At 37.7% G+C, this 27,079-nt stretch overlaps 1 protein-coding gene across 3 annotated transcripts in view; it reads left to right on the top strand.

Moving 5' to 3' along the window:
* The window catches only part of LOC410317 (small conductance calcium-activated potassium channel protein), a 228,054-nt gene that overhangs the window by 63,879 nt on the left and 137,096 nt on the right, over positions 1 to 27,079 (top strand). The window contains exons 1-4 of one of the 3 annotated variants that reach the window (XM_016914843.2): positions 915 to 999; positions 1,125 to 1,220; positions 9,091 to 9,361; positions 22,433 to 22,654. In XM_016914843.2, coding sequence (XP_016770332.1) covers positions 22,466 to 22,654 — 189 coding nt within the window. In that variant the 5' untranslated portion in view covers positions 915 to 999; positions 1,125 to 1,220; positions 9,091 to 9,361; positions 22,433 to 22,465. Of the gene's footprint in view, positions 1 to 705; positions 1,221 to 9,090; positions 9,362 to 22,432; positions 22,655 to 27,079 lie in introns of those variants that run through there. The other 2 variants (XM_006566310.3, XM_393798.7) reach the window with 2 other exon arrangements.

Here is a 27,079-nt window from a genome sequence, read left to right as displayed (position 1 = left end):
TCACGACGGGGCGAGTCTCGAAGAGTCAAGGACCGTTTCGTTTGAAGCCAACGACACGTTCAATCGGTTGTCGATACTCGAAGGGTATTTACGTACCCTTGCACAGCGGCTTCGCTCATCCATGTTGAAAATCGATATTCACACGTGGCTTGGAAATTTGGTAACGTCGATCCTTGGATTTCCTCTGAATTTGGCAAAGATTTTCAATCCGCGTAAGACGTCGGTTTTCAATAGACAGGAAATCAATGCAGGTGAAAACGAATTATTTTCAACCACATTGCGTGCACATAGCGTGAAAAGTAATGCGGAAAGTAACTCATTTTGATTTAATCTTATAAATTTATCCTCTTCACACATATTATTTCAATCTTTCCTCGATAAATCCTTACTCATTTATTATAAATAAAATTAGGTTATAAAAAACTTTCATATCTCAGCTCCTTTCGTTTACAAACTTTAAACAAAGTATACGAAATTAAAAACTATCGTGATCAATGATCAAACCTATCATTCATCGCGCAAAAAATTCCAAAAAATGGGACACCCGTGTCTCTAATAAATAAAAGAAGATCCATCTCTTTCCCCTTTAACTTTTCCCTGCCCATCCATCACCGACATCACTTTCCAAGCAATTCCCTCGCGCGATCGAAAATGGAGCGACGTAAGAGAATCTATCCTGAGACGGTTCGCGGTTGGTTGTTGCAGGAGATGGCCACGTGACGCGACAGAAAGGAAGCCGGGCGCAAGATGAACACGAACGGGAATGTGGGCTCGCAAGAGGGTGGGAACGGTACCGATTACGGCTCGAGCGAGGAGACGGCCGCCCTGCTGAGCAGGGCGCCACCCCCGCCGGTCGTTGTTGCCGCGGCGTCTCAGGGCAAGCCGGTGCTCACGCGACAGGATCGAGCAACCTTTTTGGTTGCCTCGCCACAATTGTCCGTCTCGGGGCTCGGCGGCTCCGAGGAGAGCGGCACCACCGAGGATCCGGCCACGAGATCGGTACCGGACATCGAGCTATATTGCAGGCTCGACGGCGAGGCGCAGCAACCACAGCCGCAGCCGCCGCAGCCGCAGCCGCAAGCGCAGCAAGTGCAGCAAACGATCATAGCTACCGTGGGTTACAGGAGCCGGCAGCCTTCCCACCAGCACAGGTGTCGCTGCGATCGTAGAGACTCGTTGGCCCCTTCTTCGGCGCTCCATCTGGCGAGGAGCGTGTCAAGGTAAGACAAATATTTCTTTTCCCGTCTCTTGTTTCTTTTTTTATTTTTGTTCTGAGTGTCGACATCCTTCGTAAGATAAATAATAAATAATTTTTAATACATTTTTATTGAACGCGTGGAGCGTAGGATGATCGTGGGATTTTAAGATATATTGGGTTGGCAACTAAGTAATTGCGGATTTCACTCATAGATGATTTTAGTTGAATTTTTAAGTTTGCTGGCATAGTCCAAATGTAAAACACATTTTGTTATTTGATAGTTGGCAATTCAACTGTCAATCGGTAAAAAAAGTTTTTTGATCGGTTGCGTAGTTTTCGTTTGGCGTTCGTTGAAAAATGGAAAATCAAAAGGAACATTATCGTCATATTTTGCTTTTTTATTTTCGCAAAGGGAGAAACGCATCGCAAGCTCACAAAAAATTATGTGCTGTTTATGGCGACGAAGCCTTAAAAGAACGGCAGTGTCAAAATTGGTTTGACAAATTTCGTTCTGATGATTTTTCACTCAAAGACGAAAAACGCTCTGGTCGTCCAGTTGAAGTTGACGACGACCTAATCGAAGCAATAATCGATTCGGATCGTCACAGTACAACTCGTGAGATTGCAGAGAAGCTTCATGTATCGCATACATGCATTGAAAACCACTTAAAACAACTTGGCTATGTTCAAAAACTCGATACATGGATTCCTCACGAACTGAAAGAAAAGCATTTAACGCAACGTATTAACAGCTGCGATTTGCTAAAGAATGTAATGAAAATGATCCATTTTTAAAACGACTGATAACTGGCGATGAAAAATGGATTGTTTATAACAATATCAAGCAGAAAAGATGGTGGAGCAGGCCACGTGAACCAGCTCAAACAACATCAAAATCAAAATTTTGGTATTCATCAAAAAAAGATTTTGTTATCACTTTGGTGGGATTACAAAGGAATTGTCTATTTTGAACTCTTACCACCCAACTGAACGATCAATTCTATTGTCTACATTGAACAACTAACGAAATTAAACAATGCAGTTGAAGAAAAGTGGTCCGAATTGACAAATCGAAAAGGTGTTGTATTTCATCATGACGATGCAAGGCCACACACATATTTGGTCACTTGGCAAAAATTATTGGAGCTTGGTTGGGATGTTTTGCCACATCCACCATATAGTCCTGACCTTGCACCATCTGATTACTTTTTGTTTCGATCTTTACAAAACTCCTTGAATGATAAAAATTTCAATAACGATGATGATATCAAATCGTACCTGATTCAGATTTTTGCTAATAAAAACCAGAAGTTTTATGAACATGGGATTATGATGCTGCCTGAAAGATGGCAAAAGGTCATTCATCAAAATGGGCAACACATTACAGAATAAAGTTATTTAGTTCCGTGGAAAAATTGTCTTTGATTTTCTAAAAAAAATCCGCAATTACTTAGTTGCCAACCCAATATAATTTTAATTAATAAAGTTAAAAAATTACGTTGTATGTATACCGATTACGTTATAATCATCGAGTCAATGATAAAATATTACGAGAAGTGGAGAAATTAGATGATTTTACTTGCTCATTAAAGTCCCGCGTTCATTGGCTCATCTCAGTGGTTGAATCGAGTCAAAAGTTAAATCCTCGATTACGAAACACGGGAATATTGGCTAACCATAACGGGAAAGTTTGAATTTATATGTAACTGGGAAAGTTACGGGAAACTTGGCGTGCAAATTCGAGTTGAAGAAGAGTCGAAACTCGTAATTTCCAGGATATTACGAGCCCCCGACGCTTTCAAGTTAACGTCTCATCTAGATTATTACGAGCTACTGTTTATCGGATCTTTTAATATCCTCTCTCAAAGTCGTGAACAATGAATTAACGTAGGGGCGTAATTTGGGCGGATTATCCATCCACCCAAGAAAATGATATATTTTCTTTGAAAATTTAGTTTAGAGGTTCATCCCCTTCCCGTAGTTGGCTATCTCTGGCCGCCATAATTCCGAAAAGGGCTTCGCTCGCGAAGGTCTCTGATACAATGTTAAACCCACGACCTCGTTTCAGAATTGGCCACGATCTACTAACCCCTATCACCATTGTAACGCTTTATTCTCTAACTGCAACTTCATGGTAAATTCTATTTCTTTTCTTTTCTTTCTTTTTTTTTATACTTATTATACAACGTGCAATAGAGAGAGAAAAGAGGAATATCGTGTGTAAATATTATCCTAACTGATTATCTGATACTCGTAGAAATTTGTGCAATTTGTGTAATTAGTGTGATAGCTAGATTGTTTTTATGCAGAGTATAAATCTGATGTCCTTTGGATATTTTCTAGTGATTCAAAGCGAAATAAATTCTATCTATATTTAAGAAACTTTTAGTTGTTGAATAAACTAAAAAAAATTCAATTTTTTGATTAAACGACATTCTCCTTGATTTTCTGCTATAATTTCAAGATCAGAATCAGTGGAAAAATACAAATAGTTATAAAATATCTTCGCACATTGATAGATGAATTCTTTCAAAATACATTTTCAAATTAATTGGAAATCGAATTGTGTGTGACATCGTTGTTAAATATGAAGAACGCACAAAGAATAGGAAAGATCGCAAACTGTATTAATTTTCCATTCGAGATAATTTTGTTTATTCGTTGTTCGCTTGCAACAATTTGCATCAACAATCGAATCGTCGATGTAACACCACCTATTCTCTATTTCTGGTTATATATCCTTCGACGGCTATTTCACGCCATTTCCAACCGGTTGAAACTCTATTTACGATATGGTATCCTTCCTTCGTTTTCGAGTATCATTTCTCGCCTTTCTCTTTGCGAGAAACGTATCCTTTTGTCCTCGATGAAAATTCGAAAAAAATTCAGGAAAGATCCATCATCCCGTCGATTCTTCCTTCGACCTCGTTTGACATATCTTTTTGACAATTTCTCGAGCGTGAATAGCGTGAAATTTGTCGTCTTGTATCCCCACAATTCCTTTCCAGAAGTCGTCCTCTTATCTCGTCGTATCTCATAACTTTTAGATGAAATAATACGTGAAATACGTTCTTGAGAAATTTTGAGAGAATCTTCTCAAGAAAAACTTGAGAAGAATCGGTCTTTACGATAAGATTATTATTTTTTTTTTTCTTCAGATCTTTCTTCCTCTCACGATTTGAAAATCGTGAAAGAGAAAATTCTTTTCTTTCTTTCTTTCGTGACAGAAAAATATATATACATATATTCCACGTTTCATTTTCATAGTAATGCTTCCCTCGCCGGTGGTTAAAAAAAGCAAGCTGAAGTAATCTTGTTCTCCATCAGAGATGCTCGAGGAAGGCGCGATAATTGGCCACTTATTCTCTATATCAGGCTTGGCAATTTAGTTTGAAATCACGTTGGAATACACGACTCTATTCTTGGCAAAATGTTTCTTTTCTCCTCCTCGCAATCATTTTTTCCAGTACCAGAAAACCAGATGACCCGAACTCTTCTCGCGCGAGTTTCCGCTCTTGAAACCGTCGTCGGCCTCCGAAATCCAATTCCTGAGAAGAACACGGGATCTCGATTCTTGGAGACAACGAACTTGTTCCATTTTAAGGGGAAGGGGAAGAGGGGCCAGGAAATTGGAGCGTGCGTCCTCGAGGAAGGGATGAGAGATAAGGATACTTCGGCGATGCTCTCTTCGTGTTATCCATCGAGAATCGAGATGTATCGAGAGGATAATCGTTTTTAAAATGAAAATTCTGAATATCCGCCACTGTTATCTACGCGTCACTTTATAAACGGATCGCTATGGTCGAAGATCGCGGAACCCAATTCTGCTTGGAAATGGACTCGTTTTCGAGACGAAGGTTGAAATATAATTTCCTTGTGAGGAAGTTACGTACGACTTGTTTGCAAGCTTCACGATTCGACAGGAGATTATTCGGATGTAACAATGATTCGTTCGAAAGCAAGAGTATCGAATCTTTCGAGAGAAAAAACATATTTTTGAATAGAATTGAGAGAAAAATTCTAAATATGCGAGGGAAAGAAAGAAATTTGAGTATTCGATCAGAATTTCGACTAATTTCGATATTTTATAATTGTTCAAGACAAAGGTATGAAATATGACACAGAATACTTTGTAAACTTTTGTAAACTTTGATTCAAAACTTGTAAGAAGGCTGTATTCAAAAGGAAACTCTTTAAAGCATCTCTGAAAAAACTCTGATATACAGACAGGATATATTTTTCAATTTCCAACTGTTCGAAAGAAACTTTGAACGTATGACAGGTGGCCGTGAATCGCTATAAATTAAATTCTATTAAACGGAGTCGCTGGTTGTTCAGAGACGGTAGCATTATTCCCAACGATGCACGAAGTTGTCGGGCGGGATGCCATGCTAAAGATTTATGGATAAGGCGTTTGCAAAGGGACCAGTCGAAGCCCAGAGAGCATGGAATTTTCATTGGGACAGCATATGGCCTCGGATATAATATCCGAAAGGGGTTAGACGAGAGCTTTCGAGAGCCACCAACCGAGTCCAGCAAAGGATAAAAGCTGCCTCTGAAATTCTTCGTAAAGTGCCACTCTTCCTTAGACCGCGAGGAAATTGAAATAAATGGCTTGACACTTGCACGTTACACGAAACTTTTACACGAAAGATTTTCAAGCTCTAAGGAAATATATAGAATTATTAAAATTATCAAAAAAACAAAAAGAAAAATGTGTGAAATATGTGGAATGGAAAAAAGTTGAAACTTAATTTTCGAATCACGCATCTATGCTATACAGTTAATTGATAAGAAACGAAATACATTGGAAGATTAAAATTACTGCACATTAGAAATGCTTGTATATAGATAAAAATTGACCAAGATTCTTTGATCGAACACTGCAAGGATAATTTATTGCTTTTTTTTTTGGCATCTAAATAACGAATATAAATATAGCCAAATTATTTCGACATTCTGTAATCCAATAATTTATCTCCTTTAACAAGAGAAAATAAATATTCCAAGATAATATCAGAAAAGTTATCCAAGAAAGAAAATTCGGAGAGATTCGCCTCTAGAGAAATCAGATCTTGGGTCCGACAAACTCGGACCAAATGTTAAACCACCTACGTTTTCACGTGTATCAAATTCGTTCAAACTTTTTCATACAAATATATCCATATATTCATATTTACGTGTCCCGCACAATAACGAATCTTCCAACGAATATTCCCTTTTGTACGATTAAAATTGATGTAAAATATCGTTCGAATTCTTGGAATTGGAATTTCGCGATTCTAATTTCGTTCGAACTAGATAAAGCGACTCGTGGAGCCAAAATTGGAATCGCGAATCATTTTCCGTTTAATCGTTCGTGTTCGAGTAAAGTAGCGATTGGCAAACGTCATAATCGCGTTATTTCGCGTGTGTAGGATCTGTCCGACATCGAACGCTTTGACGTTTCGCTTAGCCAGGGTTAACGATATACCTCGAGGCAATATTCTCTCTCTTTGCATCGACAACGTTCGAATCGGAGATGATGGACACGAAGATGACGGACAAAGGTTCGCAGCCTAACTGGGGCACGTTGTGCGCTCGAAAATCGAATTAGCCATCTCGGTGAAGTTCCTCGCTCCTTTTTCTTCGTTCTTTTTTTTCTTCTTTTTCCTCTTCACTCTTGTTACCATTACTCACGGTTTGTTATTGGACATCAAGTTGAAATTAGAACGAGTTAATGTGTATCCTTGCCTTTAATTGGAGATTAAAAGGAAATGGAATCGTGTTAATTGTCGCGGGCATAAAAACGAATAGATACTTTTTTAAATTAAATTTCAGAATATTATGATACATTTAAATTTGGATGTTGTTGAGGATGAAATTTTGTTAAAATTTATACATTGGATTTTTTTCAAATGACAAATTTGTATGAATTATCAATATTTTCATTAAATTTTGATTTACGAAGGCACTTAAATCGGAAAAATTTATTCGCCACGTTCCGTAATTTCAATGTTTTGTTATTAAAGGTGCTTCATTTAATTACTCCAATTAGATTTCGATATGTTTCATATGCACCGACCACGCATCTCGTTCATCTTTGATCGATTCAACCTAGAACTTCTGTCCCTACGTTTTCTTATTTGCAAGTTAATATTTACAGAAAGCTTGGTGAAATAGTAAATAGTACGAATCACGAACAGACTTGCAAATTAGTTTATGAACAACGAAACATTCAAATCATTATACACTGGTGGAATCAAGCAAATAAATCTCTCGACGTTTAACCACGAGGAATGGTAAAATTAGACGAGGAAATTAGAATAAGAGAATAGCTACCCATTTCGAACCAAATGGCAGATTTGAATTCTTCTCGACGCAGATGTGGCGTTGTGATCGATCCCAATCATGCAATCGTGCCGATTGTCAGCTGTACAATATGTCGTTGGCATTGCTCAAATTAACACGTATACGCGTGTATCTATATATATATATATTGAATATATTACATATATAGACAATGCATTGGGAGTGATATAGTTCCATTGACATCCACGTATTTACCAGTCGCATAAGATAATTAACTCCCAATACCGAAACTGACAATATGGTCCCTTGTCCGCCCAATGAAATTTCATTAATGCGATAACGATTGACGTATATATTGAAATGTTTATAATAATATGTTCTTGTGGAATGGCAGCGTGGAGTAATATTATAATGGAATTCGTAATCAAAATGAAAGGATATTTCACTTTTGTAACGAGAACAGATTACGGTGATTATAAACGGGACGTTGAATAATTCGACTCTTAGTAACGAGATATGATGATGATTATATTTCTCAGGTAGAAAGCCTTGGATGTGATTCGATAGGATTTAATTTCTGGCAATTATTAAGCGAGAGAGAGAGAGAATTCTTTTTTTTTTTAAAAAAAATAACGCATTGGAAGGATTGTAAAGTTTTTGAATTTTAAGAAGATTGTATTTATATATATACTTTCTCTTTTTATTTGCAAATAATATAAGATATTAGTTGTGTGGATTTTCTTATTGATTAACACGTTTCAGATAGGGTTGAACTATAATTGACGGGAGTAAACTTGAAAATCCAATCTCAAATTTACAAACTCGATATCTTATCTATTTCTCAATTAAATATTGTCAATTAACATAAGAAAATAAACTCGGAGACAAAATTCTAGGAAAAGTAGGCTATTTTAATAGTTACATCGTTTGTTGTTCACACAACTTTCAGAAATAATTTTTCGTTTAATTTGTGAAAATATATAAGAACGAGTTGTGTCTAGATTCGAGGGTAACAGACTCTAAGATATTTTAGGTTTACGACTTCTGGTAAACGACGGGAGGAGAGAAAAACCCAAAAATATATAACCCGTGTCGAAATGTCTTAACCTTCCGCGAAATCTCTAAGTCGAGGTCATCCTATTATTATCCTAGGTTTGCTCTTATCTTAAACGTTTCATTTCTTTTTTACACCTTTTCCAGAAACCTTTTCCACGACCTAGGCCAAACTAATCTTTCTCTAAAAGAGAAAAAAATATACCAAAATTGTAATAAAATTTCAACAATATTGTAGATTTCAACATTATATATTTAAAAAAAAATAAAATTTCAAAATCTTGTCGAATTCTCAGATTATCTCAATCGAATATAATCTTCAAAGGAAGAGAAAAAGAAAAATAATAAATAATACTTCAATCTACTTTAAAGTGTAACATAATTAAAGAGTATAGGGTGAGAAATAAAATGTAAAAATTTCAAAAAAGATCTACATTTACTGGGAAAATTACGATATTGTCACCAATTTCATTTCAACCCATGCTGGATCGATCCACGATATTGATCGAGCGCAAATCAATAATCAACGTGTCACCTGTGTGTTCCAGGGAGAGCGTGAAGAGCGGCCACCACTGTTGCCCTTGCCAGGCGCCTCCGCCTCCGGTTCTGGTCACAACGTCCCCCAGCGCGCGCATAATACGGCAGAGCTCGCAACCGGAAGCGTCAGCGTGCTGTTGTTCCGGATGTTGTTGCCCGTTGCACACGGCCACGGCGCCGAGTGCTGCCTCCCTGCGGCAGCTGCGCGAGCCAGGCGACGGAATTGCCGGCATCGCGGCCGACTCGTTGCGGATCAATGGAGGGATTCGACAATTCCGCCAGGTAAGCCGAAGGGGCACCCCCCACCCCTCCGGTTCCATTTTACGAATTAGAACCGATCGAACGAAAGAAAAAAAAAAAAAGAAAAGTTTTCGTTTTTTCAAAGTGTGTGGCACATCATCATTCTGCACGTGCACCGCGTCATCGCGTCCCATGGTGTCAGTCAGTTACATTATTATAGATCCATCCACTTGGATTGCACACCCTCCCTCCCCTTGTGTACACGTTTATCATGCTTTGAAACGGGGCGAGAAGGAAATCCGGATGCCTAATTCCACTTTCGAGATTGTTCTGCGTAAAGCGGGTATTATGGGTCCGCTGGTGCGTGGGTCCGAGGAAAGGGTGTTATGAATCTTATGGATGGGCTGGGAGGAAGGGATAAGGAGACTTTAAGACAGATTTATGGAGGGCTGGAGGGAGTCTTGCTCTCCACCGGACTCGTATCGGTAGATTGACTGAGGTGATTTATTCTTGGTAATGGTAGATTAATCGAACTTACGATGGTTTTAAGGAAGGAAAAAGGGGATGATGATATTTGGTCTCTTCGAGTAGATTTCTAAGAACGGAGTGTAATATCGTGATTTTTTTTTAATGAGTTAGCGTATAAATTTTTTTTTCTTGCTATTGCAAGTATTCTTCGAGAAAATTATTATTAATTTCTACGAAAGAAAGAAATAGATATATGTAATGTATGTAATATTTTTGGATAAATTCTATCGTTAAAATCTTTTTCAAAAGATTCTTCAAAATTGAAATATTTTTTAAACGAACTCCGCAACTTTTAATTAAACGTGATATTTGAAGGAATGGAAAGTGAAAATAGGCATCCAGGTTTCCTTTCGCACGATCGTTCGCGATGCCTCGTGCCATCCGCGCGATTGATACCAGAGAAAAAGACAAAATGGAGAGAACGTTCTGTTGTTAGGTGTCGCTGTGTCGTTGTTCATGCTGCTTGTATCGTTGATGATCCGTCCGATTGGTGTGTACCAAATTATCCAAAAGCACGTTGTCGTATCGTGTCTGTATCCGCGTCCACTCACTTTGGTTACAATCCCCTTGTACTCATCGCGTTTTCGATTCTTCCTGTTGCGTCTTCTTTCGAGTTTTTCGCACTCGAACTGTATTTTCCTTGTCTTTCCTTTCTTTACTCTTGAATCCCTTTTTTTAGAGACTTGTCGACGAAAGAATTACTCGTTGAGCTAGGATTCAATTTCAAAGATGAAATAATTTATTATTAATTGAAGAAAATTTTCCCAATTTTCGATTTGAAATCGGAACAGGAATGTATTATTCATTTTCTTTAATTTTTGCATCTCTATTTTTCCTTTCTCTTGAGAAACAAGAAGAATATTTCGATCGCTTCGATTAAAAATCACAATTATCATAGAGTCGAAGAGAAATCATTTAAAAAAAGCAGAACAACAAGAGACGACTTTCAAAGAGACGAAGACGCGTCACATTCAAATTTTTTTCCCGGGAATAATCCTTTTTACCCGGTCAATCGCGTGTGCTGCCATCTAACAGAGGGTTGAAGCATCGACTGGAAAACAACCCTAAGCAACAACGTCCGATACCGACGGACGTGGCGAGGAAAGCGAGAATCGATACTTGATAAGGAGTTTCGTCGAGGGATGTACGAAATGTTCGGTGAACGTTGCTGATCGTAGATGGCACTGCGCGACACAGAGAGAACGATTCGTTTTCCGAAAGTATGTACCGCTCGGAAGGATTGGTAAAGGAGGCTCGACGAGTTGGGCAGAGAATTGTCATCGATTGCTTGGGAATACGGCGGAACAACTCTCGTTGGACGGAATAACGGGCGGAATATCAATACGCCGATACGCGTTCGAAATAATTGATGAGATTTATTAAAACGCAGAAACGAAACGAGAAACATTGTTTGTCTCGTTTGGATGGATTGATTCGAAATGTTTTGGATTTTTCGTTTCATTTGAGATTGATTTACATAAACGGAAGGAAAGTTATGAGGGAGATGGAATTTTTGAAGTGTTTGAAAAAGGAAAAAGGAGATGTGAAAAGTGTTTGATTTGGATTGATAACGATTTGAGGGAAGATTGTTTGGAAAAGTTTTAATGGGATGGAAGATTTTAGATATTGGTCCGTGTCTTTTAAATGTTTTCTTGACAGAGGAAAAAAAGAGGAGGTGAAGTCAAAAGAAGGCAAGGACGAATGATTGTCTTTGAGAAAATTTTTTCGATTCGTTTCAATAAGAATAGAAATATACATAATTATACGCACGTTTGTTAAAAAAATTTTTAACCTTTACAAACCTTGCAAACGAATGAATTTAATTCCATTTATTCTTGTCAAACCATGAAATCAAAATCAATTATTAATTAACAAATTTACTTATCACCGATAAAATGTATAATATTCTGAAAGCGCGTGAATTTAATATTACAACGGAATAATCGGAATATTTGAAACAATTAGAACATCTCCAATACTACAAACGTGTAATTGTATCGACAATAATTATTAATAATAAAACGGATGAGCGCGATCCAAAAACAATCGAGAATCTGCTTATCTGTAATGAAATTTTCATACACACATATACATATATATATAATCACAGAAAGACTCACACTCGCAAAGAGAAAGGTAATTTGTTTATTCCCAAGAATCGTGCCTCGACGAGCGACGAAATGAATCTTCCGTCGTCATTAAACGAGATTCTTGCAAAGAAGAAGAAGAAGAAAAAAAAGCAAAAAGAAAAAAAAATAAAAAGAAAGAAAAGAGAAAGAGTTACATTACAGAGGAAGAGGAAGAAGCAAGCGAGATCTCAACATTGTTAGTTTAATTATCTCTCCTCGATGCGACGACGAAACGCCTCGTATCGTACTTAGTACACTTAGGACAACCACAAGGAATGGAAGGAGCGGAAAAGAAGGGCTTTGTATGCGATTCTGGCCGGAAGCCAACGGATTATAATCATGCTTCTGCATATCGCGCGACGAAGGTTCCCGATATACGGTATATACACAGGGATAATTGAGACTTTTTCTCTTTTTCTTTCTTTCTTGTTTTTCACTTTTCAATTACGTCTCTTTTCGCGATGTGTACAAGTATATTTTTTTGATTGACACATCGAAAAAAAAAATTGAGAAATTTGAAGAGAATAGCACGGGTTAATGAATGCACGAGGGATGTATATTTGGTCTATTTTCGAGGGATGAATCGGGTGAGACTGTTTAGAAAAATGATCCGCAAGGATGAATTATTCATGTCGTATAATATTCCAAGATCGATGCCCTTTTTTGTTCTTATAATGATTTTTTTGCTCGGTCCAACTTATGGCTGACCTGTTCCACTGCGCTCAGTTCGAATTATCGTTGCCTATAATCGTATCTATTTGCCTGATGATATACGAATGTACATCAAAGTTCTTCGTCTTCTAAGCTTCGATAACTTAGAAATTTATCAAACTGCATATTTTTTTTTTTAATCTTTATTCATCTAAACACCGATACGAAGAGTAATTAACGTTCAACTAATGATAAAGGAAAAATGATTGCGCGTTGTGTAAATTTTTAGAAATTGTAGCGTTGAAAAATTTCGAGAAGGACTTCGCCTTCCCCTCCCTTTTCTTTTATTTTCAAGCTAAAGTGCCAATTAAAATCTCGATAATTTTCGTTCTTTTTGTGCCAGTTTCGTACGTATTCTATATTTTTCTTGGGGGACGTGTACGTCAATATAGAATCGTCGAAGGGAAGAAAAATCCCAAGTTTCGTGCCGCGCCGCTATAATAACGTTGTAAATCTGAAACGGTACACGTGTTTCACGTCGGTGTAACTGCATCCTGGGAAATGAAGCGGATGGGATCCGGGATTTTAAAAGCAAGGACAGCGGTTTTTATGTTTTTATCGCGTGCAGACGATCTTAAGCACGCCCCGCTTTGGGGAGTTCTTTTTCATGTTCGTGCAAAATCTATCGGGATGCACTTAAAATGATTCCTGCATCCCCACTATCGATAAATTTCGTCCATCTCGAAGAGTGCTAGAGACAGAGGAAAGGGGAGAGGGAAAAAAGAGAAGAAAGAAAGAAAGAAAGAAAAGTTCGAGTATTCAATATTTGAAAAAATATTTCAGATCTAGCTTTTAATGGATATTTTTTTTTTTTTTTAGTGTACATATATATTACACATATTTGTATATATTTTTATTTTAAATATATCATCAAGAGGAATTTTAAAATTTCGAGAAAGTTTCATTGTACAAAAATTTCCACTTTGATTTTCTTTCTGTAACAACACTAACTTTGTACACAACTTTGAAACACATTTAGTCGGTTGTACCAAACTTTTCCAAGGAAAAGTTCTGTAAAAACACGCTTGCATCCATTATTTTACCGATCGGGATAACATTTCGCTGTTTTCCTCGTGTTTAATATTTTAATCCAATACTTTTCTCGTTTTCTTTTTTTTCCCCCCTTTTCTTATGAATGTATTCCTTATTCTGGTTAATCGAGTATACACACAATTAATTTAAACGTAGCATCAAAATATTCCAAATTTATATTGCAAATTTATATTTATATTTATTACCTTTACATATGAAGCTACATTTTACATATACACTGTACAATTATAACACGATATATAATATTTAACACATTATTATCAAAATGTAAATAGTATAAAATCTTTTTTACAAGAAACTCTATCCATCCTTGATTATATTACACTTTAATAATTCAATTTTTTATTATACAGAATCTACAAGAAATATCGTTATTGAACAAAATGTTTACTCAAGTATAATACTCATCGAATCATTGAAATTTCAAACTTCACTCTCTCAAATTCAAAAGAGATCGAGACAACAATTCTCCGATTATATTCGATCGATAATCAATCATGAATGAATTCTAGAATTTTGCTCGTTGTTCACGGGAGAGCGAATATCGAATACTCTTGGATTTCAATCGATTTCAATCGATCGTCGCATCTTGATCCTTGGATCGAGCAATCGAAGGACGCATCGAGCCTCCTTTCTTAGCTCTCAGTTTTTTCGGGGATAATGATCGAGGATTGACGCGAGATTCGTACGTGCGGAACGTATGCATTCACGTCGCGAATTCTCGTGTCTTTCTTCTTAGAATACCGAACGATTCTGGCAAGTGGAATATCGTGGCGCCACCCCCCTTTCGAAGTGAAATCATCTGTTAAATTTAATATTATAACGTTGAGAGGAATTTGGGCTTTTGAGGTATGCAACTTTTGGGAAGAATTTGAAATGAACGTATTAGAAGATCATTCGTTCAACGTTAATGGCGCAGAAATTTAATAATAATAATACAATTGGAGGAGCGAGGAGCAGAGAACTTTTTATTTTGAAAATTTGTTTCTCATTAATTTTCGGTGGAATTTATATTTTTGATTAAATTTGAATTTCGAAATGAAAATTCGAAATGGAATTGAACGTGGAGAGAATTTACTTCTCATCCTGGATACCTTGCGAAACTTTTATATGAAGAGTATAGAGGAAACGGATTAAATCTAGCGCTTTACCTTAAAAAAAAAAAAAAAAGAAGAAAGAAAGAAAAAAACTAACATTTTTAATTATAGGCTGAAAAATTCCTTCCATCTAGATTATTTTCGACGCGAGTAAAAAAAATACCGATACTATAACGCCGATATTTGAATTCCAATATATATTTTTCCAGGAAAGGAATGTGGAATTCGAAGATCTATAATACACTAGATTTTAGTTAATATACAAAAAAAATCACTTTCAATCTATTATTTAAACTATCCTAAAAATTTAAAAGTTAAACATACACAGACTTCCATAAAAATTTATCGTATCGTTCTTTCGATCGACTTTTGATGCAATACTAAAAAAAAAAAGGAAAAATTTACGAAGCAAAATTTATAGAACGTATTCCATGAAATGGTAGAAATCGCATTGTTCTTTCTGACGGCTAGTTTCTCCGTCAGGTGCGTCACTTGATTCGAATGCATCGTCACGCGGACAGAAAGGAATTTTACACACGTGGTAACAAAGAAACTGTGTTGTGGAATCTCTGTTCCGCCCATGATGGCTCGTAAATGGTGGATCGTTTTGTCGCGCGTTTCACGTGAAGACCCCGAAATTGACAGGATGGATCGTGAGGAATCGAATTGAAACGAGTTTGAGACCTCTGCCCTTTTATCGCGAATTTACCCTTTGATCGATATTTCCTTGCTTCCCAGCATCGTGGAAATTCGTTTTTCCACAAGGATGTACTCTTTCCAATTTTTTTTCTCCCCCTCCCATCTCTTACTTTTTTCTTTCTAAGTAAGATGTTCTTTTCTCTTGGAAGAAATGGCTTCGATTTTTACCAGAGTTCAAATCCAAGAAGGAATTGATCACAAAGATTGTGTTATATTATACGGGGTAAAAGAATGATAGAAAAATCTGATATTTATAAATTTAATCGTATCGATTTATCAATCACCGAATTAAATCTGGAGCGAGAAGAATTTTCACGATTCACATGGGTGATTTTGTGCGACGAACCACTTCGCCCGATTAATAATTCATCGATTTCAATTGAATCACCAATTCAAGCGGGATGATATCAAAATATAATACGACACGCTGCGACAACATTGTTAAATAATCCGCATCCGCCCTTGTAACATCTCGCTCGTGTGGATGACCAAAGGGAATAATGAACGAGAATTGGCAATTTGCAGAGGCGAAGGTCGATATCAATTTCCCTTTCTTCCGTTGAAAGCCCCTCGTTAAAAGGGATTGGATAAAAACCATTGGCGAATTTACCGCCTACGTTCCTTTTTTTCCTCTTTTTTTCTCCCTCCCCCTCCTCTCTCCCTCCCTTTATGCGTAATTGGGGGGAAGAGAATGGAACAGAATCGTCATCATCAACGTTTAATCGTCGATAGATAGTGCTTCGATGAAGAGAACGATCACTTTCACTTTTCATTGTTGGGAATTGAATGAGCTTGGAATTTTTTTTTTTTTTTAGAATGTTTTTTTTTTTTTTTGATCGTTTTCCCTTTGATAGAGATTTTATCGCCATTGAATGGCATGCGACGCGATTTGTTTGTTTGTTTTTTTTTTTATTTATTTGTTTATTTATTTGAAACAAGCTTGAAGACTGAATTGATCGGGGAATGTTGATCCTGTGGGAATGTGTGCTTCTTCTGGGAACATTCTTTAGATGTTTTTTAGCCGCTTTCGCAAATATTTTTTGGAATGTATTTCTTCGATTCGTAAATTTTCACGAGATATCCGAAAGGAAATTTTTCAAGCAAGCTTCTTTTCGAGATATTTATTTAAAATATTATACCGGGGGAAAATGTACGCTCGTTTCAAGAATATCAACATTTTTAACATTTTAACGACGATGATTTCAAACGTTTTCGTATTTCCGTTTTCGAAACGTATCGCAATTTCGATCAAATCCAAATCCAACTTCGAAACTTTTCATCTATCTAGAGATCAGAAAACGTACCATTTTCTATGAAAATGGATTTTCATAGAATTTCGCAATTTAAGCTACGTAGCTTAAATTATAAAAAAAAAAAAAAGAAAAGAGCAAACAAAACTTTTTTCATTCGAATAATCGCGAAACAGTGTAACACTTTGAAAATTTAACGGAAGAGAAAGACAACGACGATTGGAGAAATCCCCTTTCACGATCAGGTGACGAGTGTTCTGGTAATAAATTTCACCGCGGAAATCACGGACAAACGTCGCGACGCCGGTATAACTTCCGATTCCTGGTCGGTGCATTACACTTTCGGAAGCAGACGAGGCAGTCAGTTTCAAATATTTAGGATCCGGCGCCGCCAGACGACCCGGTTCCAATATCCATCCAAACAATGGAACCGAAAACTTTCACCAACAAGAATACATCCAACTTGTTGTTCCAGGAAATACTCGTATCTGTGGGAGGGTGTAAAACGCTCGAGTCCCCTGGAGTCAATGGATTCGTCTTGCTCCAGAAACGTTCAAAGCTCGAGATCGCTATCTTTATTAACGCCAGATTTATTTCCACCTGAATATTATCCTGGAAGGGGAAGTTTGCGCCAGTTCGCGTGATAATTATAGTCGTTATCTTTTCGAACAGCTCGGTGATACACACGTTCGTATTTTCTGTGAGATATATATATATATACATATGTATCGAGAGAATTTGATAAAAGTTTGAGAGAAAGAAATGTAAAAACTAAGTTAATTACGAAGTATAAGAATTATTTGATGTGTAATAAAATCGTAGGGTTTTAAATTTTAGAGAATAGAAATTAGATCCAAAAAAGGATTATTTGAAGTTAAAAAATGAAATTTATGGAATTTAGCGCGGATATGATAATAGTTCAATCTTCATCTTGGAAAAGATATTAATATATATTAATATATATAATAAAATCGTAAAGTTTTAAATTTTACAGAACAGAAATTAGATCCAAAAAAGGATTATTTAAAGTTAAAAAAAAAAAATTAGAAAGATTTGATGAAATTTATTTTATTAATTTTTTGATAATAGTTCAATCTTCATCTTGGAAAAAATATTAATATATATTAATATGTATAATAAAATCGTAGAGTTTTAAATTTTACAGAACAAAAATTAGATCCAAAAAAGGATTATTTGAAGTTAAAAAAGAGAAATTAGAAAGATGAAATTTATGGAATTTAGCGCGGATATGATAATAGTTCAATCTTCATTTTGGAAAAAAATATTCCTTTCGAGGAAAGGATCTTGAAGGGTCAGAGCTTCGTTAAGGGCACATTTTCTACTTCTACCGATCGTAAACTCGTTGTCTCGGATCGTTAATCCTCTACTACCCTCGTAGCCTCGATTATAAGCAAAAAAGTCAACTAATCGTATCTCGAATCCCGTTTGAAGGACCCTTGTAAGATAGTCTAAGCCACGAAAAAAACTCAGATCTCGTAGCTTCTCGTAAGAGATGATCCTTATAGACGATCGGATCGGATTTTATTCGTCTTGACATCTTCGTTTGCCAAGTCACGACACTCGTTTCCGTGAATGCGAAACAGCAAAATAGCTCGATCCTCTTGTATAGGGAAATTTTTAAACGGCTTCCTGATCTTATTCAAATCTTGGCAAATTCTTTTTCTTCATCAGAAATATCTTTCATTCTCGTCTAATTAATTAATTCCTATCACCTGTCCTAATTTTGATCGATTAATTTTCAATACGATGTAATTTTTACTGATTAAGAAGAATAAGTAGAAATCAATCATTTGACTTTGAATAATATTAAATAAGAAATATTCGACTCAATTTCCTTCGCTTTTCAATTTCGATTCTCGTTATTCTTCTTCCTTCCAATTTTCCAAACAGTCTATCAAAAAAAAAAAGAAAAAAAGCTCTGATTGAAAAAAAATCGGACGCTCCAATCGTCCAAACTTTCCTTCCGAAGTCCGTTATCCCCCTCCCCCTCTCAAGTCGAGGAAGAAACCCTTTCCCACCCCTCGGCGCGGTCGCATCGAGCCAACCACGGACTTCGAACCTTTCACCCCCGATGAAGCCAACTCGATAACGTGGATCCAAAGTGACTCGACCGCATTTGAATAGATCCCTTCCTTTGGGTCGCTCCAAGCAGTGTTCCGCGACGGAGTCGCCCCCGTAACCAGCCACTCCCAAGTCTGCAGTTTTGCGGATTTCAGCGGAGTAGCCGCGCTATTATTGGACTGCCGGATTTTCGCGGAATCAGCGTAATCTCGAGCCCGAACACTCTCCGAACCGAATATATTTTCCGCCTTTGCCCCACCCCCTCGTGATCACCTATCCCGTTAAACGGTGTAATTTATAGTGAACCAAGATGATATAATCCCGCTCCTTTCCTCACCTACTCCTACTCCTTCTTTCTGGCTGCGTGCAAGTTGGAAAGCGATTACTTTGCTCGCGGATGGTCGAGTGGGGGAGGAGGATACGATCGATCGAAGTTTTTGGAAATTTGTGCGTCATGGAGGATAATGTCGTTGATTCTTTCGACTCGAGAAGGTGTGCTGTTTTTTTTTTATCTTGAAATGGAATATCGATAAAATTGGAGTACAAGAGGTTGGTTCAAGTTTGTACATAGAACGAAATAATGTGGTGAACGATGTACCAGCGTGTTGAGTGATGTTCAAGCTCAAGTTGGTTGAAAAATCCGTACCAATTACTCGGATCGATAAAGATCGAATATATTCGAATATCGTCGTTCAATTTAACAGCATCAACCCTTTTCATCGCGAACAATATAGACGTTCAAGATGTTTACTCGAATTCGCGAATTCAAGGGGGTTAAATCGAGCTTGAAGAAATCGAGAGGGAGAGATTACATCTCTCGATTGTCGTTGCACGAGCGAGCACAAATTCGAGAATTATCCCTTCGAATCTCCTTAATAGGCAAAGCCTCCCCCTCCCCAGAGTAAAGTCAAAGCTTCCTCGCGGCTAGTAGCGGCTACGTCGTCGTAGATGCACACGAGTAAATAATTAATCGATTTCACAGTGTGAATCGATCATTGGGCCAGGCTTGGTTTCTGCCAATCGGCTTAGGTTTCCAGGAGGAATCCCGACAAGCCGGGATGAGAGATTAGATAGCGTAGAAGCGTAGAGGCGAAACCCAAATGGTGAAATTTCACCAACGATACAAATGTCCACACGCGACACAGTAGCCCTCTGTTGAGCAGCATCTGGTATCTTCGTTCGTTCGATCATCGTCGTCAACGAACAACATCGTGTTCCTCCCCTCCCCTCCCCACTTCTCTCGCCCCGCACTCTCACCACGCTAGCGCATACGTGTACGCAGGCAGCATTGGTATGCGAGTCACCACCGCGTAGATAGATGGCAAGTAGTAGTTGGCAGACCTTTAAGTAGAACGCGATAGGAATAACATCATCAATCTGCAGCAGCGGCGGCGCACCATCTGCTCGCATCATCATCCATTACCAGTTTCTTTTGCATCGTTAAAGACCCTGATTTCACGGCTGGAAAAATAATTTCTGGATAATAATTTCCCTGCGCGCTTCTCATTCGATTGTTCGATTTAGACGACAATCTTATGAAGTATTGCTATTTTGAGGATCGTGCGAGGACGAAGACCTTTTTTTAATCTAGTGCAGCGCTGTTCACCGATTTTAAAGTTTCAAATTTTGTTAATTTTTCTGTTCCTAGATTTGACCTGTGAATTTTAGCAAAAGTGAATCGGGGTTTAAAAAATTCTCGAGTTGTCATTCCGTTCATAGTTCGATTCCGTGAACAGCGCTGCCCTAAATTGAGAAGCCTCGAATTTCATTAGTATCGTTTCCCTGCCTATAGTTTTTGAACCTCGGCATCGTCCATGTAGGAGTAGAACGATTCGAAGATTCCCCATCTAGTTTCTAACATTTTTCACGAGCCTAGAACAGTAGAACAGTTTCAGTAAAAAACCTCCATTCTCCATTCTAGTTTTTGCGCTGAGACGAGTATGCACAGATATCCATGTATGCCTGTAAAAGCTGGACAGCACTATATAACCCCTTTGCTGTAACCCGTATAATAGCTTCGCCATTACTGCCAAGAACGGGCAACCTGTGAACCCTGTTAATCTAATAGTACCAGTAGCTTTCAAGCGTAGAACAAAAAAAAAAAGAAGAACACTACAACAATCAATTCAAATAACGTAGAGAATCATCCGCTTGTCGAATTATTCACTTGCTGCCTCACCCCCTTCTACCCCCATTAGGAAGCACTCCTTTCTTCGCGATGGAAGAGTAAAGAAAGACAGGCCTAGAGAAGGATTTGAGAATTATGAAAATATTTCCAAGACGAGTATGTTGCTATTTGTCTGTGATTTGATTCCATGATTCCATCTGTGTCTCTATGTCCTCTCTCTCTCTCTCTCTCTCTCTCTCTCTCTCTCTCTCTCTCTCTCTGGCTTTCGCACAATGCACCGGGTGATTTTGAAGCGTGGTTTCGAATGGTTTCGTGCGTGTCATTCCATGCTCCGCGAAACTTTTCACGACAATTCAAGGTACATTCAGGAGGAGAAAGACGACGAAAAAGAAAGTTTGACGAAAGTTGCATGATCTCACAAGTCACGGGTGGGATCGCGTAACTTTTTATCGGAGGCATCTTTCTGAACTGAGGTACTTTGTACGATGAAGTTTGGCGGGGAGGTGTATGGCCTTGCCGCGCACTGGCAAACGAATCACCCTGTACATGGATGATTTGAAAGGGAAAATCGATGGCTGGGTAAACGGTGTATCCATCATCTTGGAGTTTGATGAGACACCACGCGTCTCTCTCGATAAAATTCGGATAATAAAAATCTCGAAGAAAAATTTTCAAGATTCACCGGCAAAAAGAATAAAAGTAATTTTTCTCTCGATGTTGAGAGCAAATTCAGGGATTATGGATACTCCTTTGATCTCAAAGACCGGGCCTCTCTGCCCGGATTTTCACGAATTCGTTATTCGATGATGTCTTTGATCGAATAAATAAATCGTGAAGGAGGCAGAATTTTGCGAAAGAAGAGGGGGAGGGGAAGAAGTTTCCATCCTCATGATTATTCAACACGTGGGATGATTCCTAAGTATGTATGTCCATATTTCAAGAGCCGAATCTATTCAAAATAATATATATTCTGCATATTTAGCTCGAAGTTTATACGAAGTTACGAAAAACTCGTATAAACTTCGAACAGGCCTACTACTTTATTCGTTCCGATAAGATCGAAGAAAAAAAAAAGAAATTCAAATTTTTCAATGTACTTCAAATTACTCTAATAAAAACACTTATTAACATATAGATTCATCTCTTCAAATTTGAACATTTTCGTTTACGAATCATCTCACTCATCGAAGCATCAATCTTTCCCTTTAAATGATCCCGTGTGTTGTCTCTTCTCGTGTGTTCCACATTAGAGCCTATTACAGCCTACGAGTCATTCGTTCAACCTCTTGCACCTGTAATAATAAAACCACTTTCTCTCTCTCTCTCTTTCTCTCTCTCTATCTATCTATCTATCTCTATCTCTCTCTCTCCACTGTGTCTAAGCATTACTATAAGAGTGCTGTAGTGGAATAACAAGGTGATAAAAACACGCCCAGTTCCCCTGGTGGTGCAAATCGTCGTCGACGACAATGCCGACGACGCCTCCGCCTCCAATGGCCACGGTACCCGGCCCAGGCTCCGGTTCTGCCTCCGGTTCCGGTTCACAGGGCGCCCAGGGCGTCTTACTCTGCCCACGTACGCTGTCTCAGGTCCGACGATCACGGCTACGAAGGGCCCTCACCGAGGCGACCGCCGAGACCGTCAACTACGTCAAGACGGTGGGCACGACTACTTAAGACTTAAGCCTGATATATATCTTAAACCACCTACACGATTATTATTTAGAGCAATTATTTAGCAATCCGTTCACACAATTCGCACTGACGCACGGTGTTCTTACTGTGTTCTTTTGGAATTCTTTTACTTTTCCCTCCCTCCTTTCTAAGAATATTACATTGCAGGTTTCTTGGATTTTTGTTTTTTATCTGTAAGTGGGATGTGGTTAAATACTTTTTTTTGTTTTTGTTTCTTGGAATTTTGTTCAATCGAATCGATCGAGAAGGTAAGAAAGATTAGACTAGATTAGATAGAAATATAGTTATGTTAGTAGAAATTAAAGTAAGAGGGATCGATGAGGTGTTGATTGTAAACAGTGGTCCAAAAGAACGCAGTTGCGGAAAGGGAAGGAGGAACGACGAGCCTGATCTAATTTCCCGGGGATTTCCTCGCGAAACGTTACGATCTTTCATTTCACGATGACAAAATCCCGTATTCGGGATTCGTCCCCGGGCGTAAAAGATCGAAACGAAAGTTTCCACGTCTTTAACGCGAGGAGTTTCACGAATACGCACAAGAATAATAAAAGTAAATGCTTAAGGCTCGGCTCGCGCAAGACACAAAAACTTGTTTGTAGATCGATCGATAATATGGAATTCATGACGAGAGATTAGTACAAAAAAAATTGAAACTTCGAAGAGACGAAATTATTATTATTTTTCTTTTTTATTACTACGTACGCTGTCGCATCGCGTTGCGCGCACAATTCAACGACCAATTTTCCAGATGATACCTGACTTCGATTAGCTGCCCACGTGAGTATCATACACATCACAGTATTAACTCTTTGACAAGAATATTTCTACGAAACGTATTGTCGCATATAATAGATAGAATTACAAATCAATCTATTATTAACTTGATTTGATTCGATTTAATTTAATTAACCACGTTCGAAGCGAGAGGGATATAATTCACGTGATTAACCATTTAATTTAAAAAGCGATTCGTGTGAGTTAAGCCTTGTCGTAACACGTGTGCCCGAGATATTAATGCATTTTCATCGCGCGTACGTGCGGCCGAGCACAGTAGTTTAGTCTCACTGACTCTTTAATAGATCCACCATGCCTTTCACCATGCTGTTCACCGCTGTGAAGTAATGCCACCAACTTAGCCTGTGTCTCGCACCAATCCGTGACCTGTATTCTCCAACATATCGGGGGAAATCAATCGTTTCGTTGTTTTTATTAAACGTTTATCGAACATTGGCGGGATCGTGATGGATAAGATGGTTCAACAAACAAGCCCTTTTTTTTCTTCGTTCTTCCGTCAATCATCACATTTATCTCTGGAAGAATTTAATCAATCGAGATATCGAGAAGGTGGACGCATCGCGAAATTTTTTTACGATTTTATATGATGGAAGAAGTTTGGAGTTGGAGTTGCATCGATCGGAGTGGAGTTTCGACGCACGGTCGAAATTGCGTTCGATTAATGTATATAATGTTTCCGTGGAGGAAGTATATTAAATGGAGTATATGGATTGATTATTTCGAATGGAATTGAAAGAAGGTGGAAGAGAAAAGAAGGAAGAGAGAGAGAGGGAAGTAAAAGGAAAAGATGAAATGAAAGCACAATGTGATAGAGCGAAAACAGACGGAAAGAGGAGATCAAAGAAGGAAAAGGAAAATAAGAAGGAAAAGTGAAAAAGAAATTAAAAGTAATATTTCCCTTCTTCTTCTTCTTCTTGTTACAACTAAGTGGTTCAAAGTATCAAAACTCTAACATCTGTTTTCTCATCATCTTAATTAAAAACTTTTAACAGTGAAAATCCCAAGTAAATGATAAATAGACTTATAGTACATAAAAATATTATACCGATTAAAGAAAGAATCAAATAAAATCGACAATTTTTCTGGATCACGATAAATGGAATCTTACGACAACGTGATCTTATTCTTCTTTTTCTTCGCAGAAAAATCGCGTACGACGAAGACCAGATTTAATACCGAACCATGCTTATCGCAACAATATCGTTTCCTTCCTGCACTAACACTTTTTTTTTTTTTTTTTTTTACTTCGCGAAAACATTTCTCCGCGGATTTACGATCGAAAATTTTTTACCTTGCAAAAGAGGAGGTCGTAAAATTTCCAAGCATAAAAGGACGCGTATCACGGAAATTCGGCTTCCTTCTCTTTCTTCCCGTCGTCGCCTGCATGTAAGTTTTTTTTTTTACCATCTTTTTTCTTATCCAATTAAACGATTGAATTGTGAAAGGCTTATTACATCGATCGCCATATTTTAAAATATAATTTTACAGAAGATGACAGTGATCGAACTAACCCGCCTTTGCATACAAATTCGGTTCCTTCGGTTTCTTCGAGAAGAGTACATATGGTTGATTTGTTTGACATATGCTAAAGAAAGCAGTAAAATGTTTTATTGAAAAATCGAAGAGACATCTGCCAAAGAAAAACAAAAAAATATTTATTCACCTCTTAAGATTGGAACTTGTTAAGATTTCTCTCTCTTTGTTTATATTCAAAGGATCGAGAAATCTTTTCTAACGAAGACGCGTGATCGAATGATGCAGAAAATCATTAGAAAAATAATAATTGATAAATTGTTATTGTAATATATATAATTTAACGTTATAAAAGTTCTCTTTTAAAGAAGAGAAATTTCCAAGTGTTAAAATTCGAAAAATGTGAAAAATTCCTATCGATTTTTCTTCTCTCTTTTTATTTTTTTTTTAAAAAAAAAAAGGTGATTTCGAGCGGAAGTGCAAGAATAACGCGTGGACGCGGATCCATTCGGTCGCTGGTTGTCATCGACAACGATGAAAATTCAGCCAGGACGCATTATCGGTCCACGAGCGTAACAAACGACGACAATTTGGCTCGTTTGCCCGTGCGTTCCACCGTCCACCGGTCGGAAACAGTGGCTCGAACAAATGCTTTTGCTTTTGGAAATGGGCCTCGAAACATGCCCTCGGTAAATTACAACGATTCCGGAAGACCGAGTCTCGAAAAGACTTTTGGTCTCGACCAGCCAGACGGCGTTAAATTTATCTCGAGAGAATTTATCCTGGTGGACACGCCTCGTCTTTTCCCTCTTCCTCTTCGTCTCGAATTAATCGCGCCGAGTTCGTTGACGATTTCGTGAATTTTCTTTTTTTGCAAAAATAAGTTTGCCATAAGTTGTTGTGGAAAATCTTGAAATTTTATCTCGTATTCAATGAGAATATGATATTTTGATAAAAGGATACGTATAGACATAAGTATAATTTTTCTGTCCACGGGTTAAATTATTTCTTGTAGGAAATTTTTTAGAAATTTCTCTGATTATATGATATATATAGATATATATTCGTGGAGGAAAGAAATATGGTTCGAAACGAGGATGATTCGTGAATAAATCAAAAAATGTAGGATAGAATTTTTCCACGCTATTTTATCTTCAAAGAATATATAGCACATACCCGTCTCCAGCCTTTTCCAGCTTCCATGCGTGGATTAATCCCATGGAACGTCGATTCTTTAGGGAAATTCTCGAATTTTTTTTCTCGACCTCGATATTTGAGGGATACAGAGTGTTTCGTATAGATCGTGATACGAAGATGAAAAGTACGTGCAGACTTGGGAATAAAGATAAGATGAAAATCTTCCATTTCTTAGAATTCGTTTCTAAGAAGATTCGATTTAAAAATTCACTCGCCAATTCAAAGTTCTTCAAGATAAAAAAAATCCAACGATAAGATAAAAATTCCTGTCCCTGTTATCCTCGAAAAAATTTAAAATCCGACTCGAGAAAGATTCAAAGGAGACCAAGTTTAACCAACGTAACCATCGAAAGTGATCTGAAATTTAATTTGGACCTTTCTAATTCGGATTTCGAAGTATCGGTTCCACAGACAGAGGGACTTAATCACAGTTCATGAAGCGAATCGAAATCGAGGCGAAACAGCTTTCGCGATATTATCATACGAAGTAAAACGAAATTACTAATCTGTGCTTCTGCCAGCTGTATAACGGTGACGCAATCTCAACCGCGATATCGTTGCGATACAAGCGACGATCCAAGCGTTGTTATTAAGCGGACCGCGCCTCTGGCATTTAAGACCGTGTCTTGGATAATTGAACGGTGGTTATGAACGTGGGTTCACGATTCGAATTCTATATTCCACGCGAACGAGGGATCGTTAAATTTATAAAACGTCGAAAACACGGTAATCAAAATACCGGTCGCGGTAAAATTTTATTCCCTCCGTTCCGTTCGTCGATCTAATTTATTCGTAGATTCGTTCCGAAGCGGAATGATAATTATAATTATATATTTTCGTTTAATTAAAATTTTTTTAGAATTGTTTTTTTTTTTTTTCCTTTTGAAATCTGTCGATAATTTAAAGGGAACGAGAATTGGAAAG

The sequence above is a fragment of the Apis mellifera genome, linkage group LG11 (genome assembly GCF_003254395.2).
Source record: "Apis mellifera strain DH4 linkage group LG11, Amel_HAv3.1, whole genome shotgun sequence".
Classification (NCBI taxonomy): Eukaryota; Metazoa; Arthropoda; class Insecta; order Hymenoptera; family Apidae; genus Apis; species Apis mellifera.
The sequence above is the reverse complement of the archived record's forward strand: the minus strand, read 5'-3'. Positions and strand labels throughout refer to the sequence as shown.